Consider the following 6,660-nt stretch of genomic DNA (forward strand, 5'->3'; position numbering starts at 1 on the left):
ATGTATAGTGTGTGCTGCAGTGTTTGCATGCTGGTGGGTTACAAGATGAATGGTGGGAAAGGTGAAGGTAATGGTCATACTTTCATCTACTTCTCTCCTTTCCCCTTTTAATTTTCAAAAAAGAGTTATAGCATCACAGTGCAGCAATAAAATAGAAGGGCGGGGATTCTGCATCAGTTACTTAGATATATGTAAAAAGGGCGGAGGAATGTAGCAGAACCTTTAAGACCGACTTTGTTTTAGCATGGGTGTTTGTGGATACAAACCCACTCCTTCAGATGCAGTAGAGTGATGTCCAGGCCTCAGGATATTCCCACGCAGGGGATGTCTAGTAAATTAGGTTGGGAGGGGGAATTATGACCATGGAATAGTGTCACAATCGTGCCTTAGTAGCATTCATGAATACAAAACAGTTGTTGTGTGGCTTCCAGTTTGTGTGACTTAAACCTACCCAAAAGCAACCTATCTTGCCATGATTTGTTTGGGAGGGCTGTCTTTGCCTTCCTCTGAGGCTGAGAGAGTGTGACTTTCCCAAGGTCGCCCAATGGGTTTCCATGGCTGAACAGGGATTTCTCCAGAGTCATAGACCAGCATTCAAACTGTTGCACCACACTGACTGGAACAGTTACAGATGAATAAATCTAGATAAATGTTCTATATTTACAGTCATGATTATGACACTATTGTCAGGATTGTGTCCTTCTCCCCCCAACATACAGGACTTCACCAGGCATCAGCTGCATGGGAAGAAAGAGGTTCATTCTGCTGGTAATCGGAGTTCAAGTGAATGCTGTTTCCATCATGTTTCAGAGGGTCAAGTCAGGCCAGAAGAGGCTACTTACGTAAGTATACTTAATACCTACCGGCAACTAAATAGCTGCTATAGAATCCTGGCCCATTTTTGCACTGAAATACTGTTTCACTATTACACTGGTGAGCTACAACTTTAAGAAAATATATATTTTTAAAAGCCATAGGAACATAGCCCAATATCAGCAGATGACCCCTATAATGTTACAAAAACAAAACAAAACTTTCTAGTGAGTATCCAAAAAAGTGTCCAGCAACCAATACCTTCCTCCAACAGAAAAGAGATGACTGACAAGAGGATGAGAGCAACCAACAATACTCAGCAAAAATGAAGGAGCTGTACTGTGGAGCTCACACTTCTTTAAGCCCCTCTGGAAGAACCTTTTATCTAGTACAGTTGTGGTTCAATCCTGGACCATGCAGGATAAATAGCAGGGAAGGGGAGTTATAGTGAGGAAGGCTGAACAGGATCCAAGAAGTAAAAATCCATTTGGCGAGCAGATGTAGCATCTTTGAGATTAACTGAAAGGAAGACGCTGGCAGCATGAGCTTTCATAGATTATATAGTCTAGTTCCTCAGATGTGTAGACTAAAGTCTACTTCCTTTGTCTCCAAAAGCTCTTGCTGCCAACTTTTTTCTTTCAGTTAGTCTCAAAGGTGTTACAAAGATCTTTCTATATACTGATTCTACAGACTAACACGGCTATATCGTTGAAATCCTTTTGGAAAGGGAGCGTAATTACCAGGACAGTGGTTAGGAGATTACTGCAACTTGAAACTGTGGTAACTCTACCATAACCAACTCAACTTTTTGCAAAACAGTTGACCCAAAGGACTCCAAAGACTGGACCAAGCTTTATGCTTAGATCTTGTTCAATTCCATCTTTCAAAAATGCCACATACAGTGGACCCTTGTTATACGCTGGGGTTTGGTTCCAAGATCCCCCGTGTATAACAAAATCCGTGTATGCTCAAGTCCCATTAAGTATAATGACATAGCAAAATGGTGTCCCTAATAAAAAATGGAACATCAAGATAAATTTATACTTTTTTGGAACATTTTCAAACCGTGTATGCTTGAATCAGTGTATAAAAAATCCGTGTATAAGAAGGGCCGACTGTATATTAGTGATGCAATAAATACTTTTTATTACTAGTCTTAACACACAAAAGCCAATCTTCCTGCGCATAACCAATTATACTCTCGCCTACCACGTTTCTCCTTCATTTCTTATTGAAATCTCTTGGGTTCTTCATATTCTAGTAATAAATATTTAGGAAGGAGAGATGGATGCTTTTTTTTTGCAATTTTGGCTGGGTGGTTTGCCCTTGACATTTTCCCCTGGTTTTTAAATATTTAATCGAGCTATTAACCTTGTTGTCCGTTTCTCCATAGGCAGCTGATAAAAAATGCACATCTGGGGGGTAGCTTTGGCAATGGGGCACAAAAAGGCAAAGACATAAGCATTGGGAGGGGGGTAATGAGAGAATTTTGGATCTGCCCCTTGCTATTCTTGCATCCATAATTAAGTGAAAGTTAGCAAGTAGCTGCACTTGTAATTCAGATTAATGTGTGTAAGCTCTGATCAATCCTGTGTGTTCCCAATCATATCAACTTTTCCTTTTTGTCCCTTTCCTCCTCTAGTCCTCCTTCATTTGTTAGATCAGTACAACTCAAAATGAAGGTCTGTCGATTGATGTTGACTAATGTTCCACTAAACTCAACAGGCGTTACCAACGAAGCGCACCAGTGGTATATCATGCTTTTGGATAGTTAAAGTAGCCCACTATTTCGTTGCAACATCTAGAAAACCAGCAAGGCATTCACTAAACGTTGACCCACTTGGACAGAAGACCTAGAGTCATTGTTTCAAGGTGATGCTGGTAACAAATCCTCAGGATGAGGAGGTAATTTTATGTATCCCTCCCATAGTGAAAAAAGTAATAGACTTACCAGGCACAGTGTCTTGATAGGTAGGTTTTTCAAGCCACTGATTTCAGTGATCTTGTTGTTTGCCAGGCTCAGGTAGGTCAGATTGTGGCAGTTCTCTAGCCCCCGGATCTCTGTGATATTGTTATCTGTACATCAGCATTAGACTCAAGGAACAAAATTGCATTGCACAAGAGTAAATGGTCAAGAGCTCAACCCACCAAGGCCGATAAAGTGTCACTGAACGGCAGCAGTTTTAGCACTACAATGGCAGAGCACATACCCTCTCTGAATTGCCTCTCGAAAATGGTCAGTCTTAGATTTTGGTGACTCTTTGACCATGTCCACATGGGTCAGAAAACTCACAACCAGCCCCAGAAATGCCTCAAATCTTCCATTATCTGGGGCACTTTGAAGTGATTTCAGGCAGCTGTTCACACATGCATCCCCTGTGCCACTCGGCACCAACATCGCCAGCAGCATGACTCTGAAGTTAGAAACAAAATGCCCAGCATTGATCACATGGCTGAGCATCTTGTTCTGCCTCAGAGGGAGCAACCTGTGCAAGTTGCAGTGGTGTTGGGCAGCACACAAGGACAGCCACCTAGCATTGCTCTGTAAGGCTCTGGATTCTTCTAGTTATTAAAATCCATATTAAGAGAGGTATAATGTGGGTTCAATGCTGAACTGGTCATATGTTGCCTGGATCATTCTCACCAGAATTGTGGATTGGGCCCTATGTCATCTGGACTGATCACTGCCTCATCTGGACCAGTCCTGGATGGGGTCACACTTTCCCTAAAGGACTGTGTCCGCAGCTTGGGAATGCTCCTGGACTCATTTCTTCAATTGTCATCTCAGATAGATGCGACAGCCAGGAGCGCTTGTTATCAACTTTGGTTGATATGCCAGCTACGACCCTACCTGGATCCGGAGGACCTAGAAGCGGTGGTACACCTTTCGCCTCGATTTCTGCAACACGCTCTACATGGGGCTACCCTTCAGAAGCTTCAATTAGTCCAAAATATGGCAGCCAGACTGGTTGCTGGTAAATCCAGGTTTGACCATATAACACCAGTTCTAAGAACCTTTCACTTGCTGCCAATCTGCTTCCTGGTGCAGTACAAGGTGTTGGTTATCACCATTAAAGCCCTACATGGCTTGGGTCCAGGCTACTTGCAGGAGTGCCTCTCCCTACATAATCCACCCTGCACTCTCAGAACCTCTGGGAAGAACCTACTCCTGCTGCAGAAGACTAGATTAGCTGCAACTTCCCAGAGAACTTTCTTTTCAACCACTCCAAAACTGTGGAATGACCTGTTGGAGGATATCTGTCTTATCGCCACCTTAGATGCCTTCAAGAAGGCCATTAAGATGGATCTCTTCCGGCGAGCATTCCTAGACTGACCTCCTGGGGAACGAGAACACCATCTATTTTTAATGGCCCACTCCATCTAATTATTGTAGAGCAAGCTGTTGATGTGTTTATTTTAACTGTTGAATTTTGTATTGATTTTATTGGCAGGAAGTTCAGGGTTTAATGTATGTTTATTGTATTTTGTAATTTTATCTATGTTGTAATCCTGCCTCGATCTGCAGGGAGAGGCAAGAAATATAAATAAACTTTATCATCATCATCATCATCATCATCATCATCATCATCATCATCATCATCATCATCATCATCACCATGGGACAGTGAGGAGATGTGTTATTTGGCCCATGCAGACATCCAGTGAACCCTTGAGATGCTCAGGATCAAAGCCAGCCCAAATGTATAAGTAATCAGATAGAAAATACAGTTGGCATCGCCATGTTCTCCGGCATGCCAGTGAAACAACCATGTGTGATTTAATAGTTGAATCACAGAATTCATGGCAGGGCTGGAAATACTATGAGCACACATACTGCAATCAGAGCTGTGATCCCAAAGCCGGGAAGGTGAGGGTACATCTAGAGATGGGGGAGTATTTTGTTCAGGAAAACAGTTTAAAGGAAACAGACCCGATCCACATTTCCTGAAGTAATGCCCAGAATGGAACACAGTTATCTTTTGGACAGCATATTTCCACAAATGCTATGATGCAGTTCTCAGCTTAAAAGATGTGTATGTCAGAGGGAAAAGCAATACAAAAAATATATGTAACATTTTTCACTTTTTAAAAAAATGCAAAATACTGTAATGCTGAAACTGTTGGGTGCAAAAGTATTTTCAAGCATTTAGGTTTTTAAAAATTCCTGAGTACCTAAGCGATTCAGAATGCAATCATTCTATGGGTTAAACTTTGAATCCATTTTTGAGTCTCATTGGTTTTTTGTAAACTGGTCTAACTGCAAGAATGGTGTTCAGGTTCAATGTCACGGAAAGGTAATAAGAACAATTTTGAAACGGACTGTCTTACCCCGAGAACATCTGTTCATTCACAGGAACGATGATATTACAAATACTTTTCTCTTTAGGGGTATGAACTGACACACATGCAATAGAAGAGTAAAACATTAGCTTTGTTCATGCACATTTTTGCCCTGTTTGTGTAACTCTGAAACCTCTATAAAATGCTACTGCTGTGAAATAATGTTTGTCCATCATAGGTAATGCTGTGAGCAAGTTGGACTGAAAGGGGTTCTGTTTTTCTATGGATCCTTTGGCCAAAGACTTTGTGTGGTACCTTCTTAGCCAGGTTCAGGGATCAATCCAACTTCATGTCCAACTCAACAAGACCAGACAGAATGAATTTACTGTGAAGATTCATTCTGTCTGGTTTTGTTGAGTTGGACATGAAGTTGGATTGTGAAGATTACATGGGTCAGGCATAGAGTACGATTAAAGACATTGCAGAAATAATCCAGTTTGAGACCGCTTTAACTGCCCTGGCTCAACGCTAGGGAAATCTGGGAACTGTAGTTTGGTGAGATATTTAGCCTTCTCTGTCAGAGAGCTCTGGTGCCACAATAAACTACAATTTCCAGGATTTCCTAGCAATGAGCCAGGGCAGTTAAACTGGTCTCAAACTGGATGATTTCTGCAGTGTGTTTTGGACCCATGTCAATACTTCCTTTGGACCTTTCCCCAGGAGGCAGGAAAATATGTTAATATGAATGGTGGATATTTACTATAAGGTCTAGAAGGAGGAGATTCTGGGGAAATCTTATTGATTTTTCACACTGGGGAAGAGTGGATGGGACAAAATGAATGCCTCAGTGGCTGATCTGCACCATAAACAGATTCTGTTATGATCCCAATTACACTATTGTAATGCATTTTACATGAGGCTGCCCTTGAAGATGACTTAGGTCCAAAACACACTGCAGAAGAAATCCAGTTTGAGACCACTTTAACTGCCCTGGCCCAATGCTAAGGAATTCTGAGAACTGTAGTTTTACGAGACGTTTAGCCTTCTCTGTCAGAGAGCCCTGGAGCCACAATAAGTTTCAATTCCCAAGCTTCTTTAGCACTGAGCCAGGGCAGTTAAAGCAGTCGTGAACTGGATTATTTCTGCAGTGTGTTTTGGACCTTAGAAACTACAGATAATAAAAAAAATGCAGCAGCTCAGTTCCTGACTGGAATACCACATAGCTATTACATAATCTTAAAAGAACTGCACTGGCTACCACTACACTTTTGGTCTGAATGTAAGGTGCTGGTGATGACATTTAAAGCCTTAAGCAGTTTGAGACCTTGATACTTGAGGGATCACCTTTGTCTCTATGCACCTGACTCAGCTCTGTTAGGGGTTCGTTCTTCCTCTGTGTTTCACCAGAAGTCACTATACATGGGAGAAAGCCTTCTTCGCTGTGGCCCCACAATTGTGGAAAGCTGTTCCCTTGGAGGGCAAACTGGTGCCAAAGCTGCCTTCATTTGGGCACAGAGTAAAAACTCAGCTGTCCACTAAAATGATTTGCTTCAAAATGCTTATGCA

The 6,660-nt window shown here is 41.9% G+C and overlaps 1 protein-coding gene across 1 annotated transcript in view; it reads right to left on the reverse strand.

The window, feature by feature from the left end:
- Positions 1-6,660, reverse strand: part of LRGUK (leucine rich repeats and guanylate kinase domain containing) — a 73,368-nt gene that overhangs the window by 49,935 nt on the left and 16,773 nt on the right. The window contains exon 5 of the mRNA XM_042467819.1: positions 2,765-2,889. Coding sequence (XP_042323753.1) covers positions 2,765-2,889 — 125 coding nt within the window. The remainder of the gene's footprint in view (positions 1-2,764; positions 2,890-6,660) is intronic.

Source organism: Sceloporus undulatus, chromosome 5, assembly GCF_019175285.1.
Source record: "Sceloporus undulatus isolate JIND9_A2432 ecotype Alabama chromosome 5, SceUnd_v1.1, whole genome shotgun sequence".
In the NCBI taxonomy this organism is placed as follows: Eukaryota; Metazoa; Chordata; class Lepidosauria; order Squamata; family Phrynosomatidae; genus Sceloporus; species Sceloporus undulatus.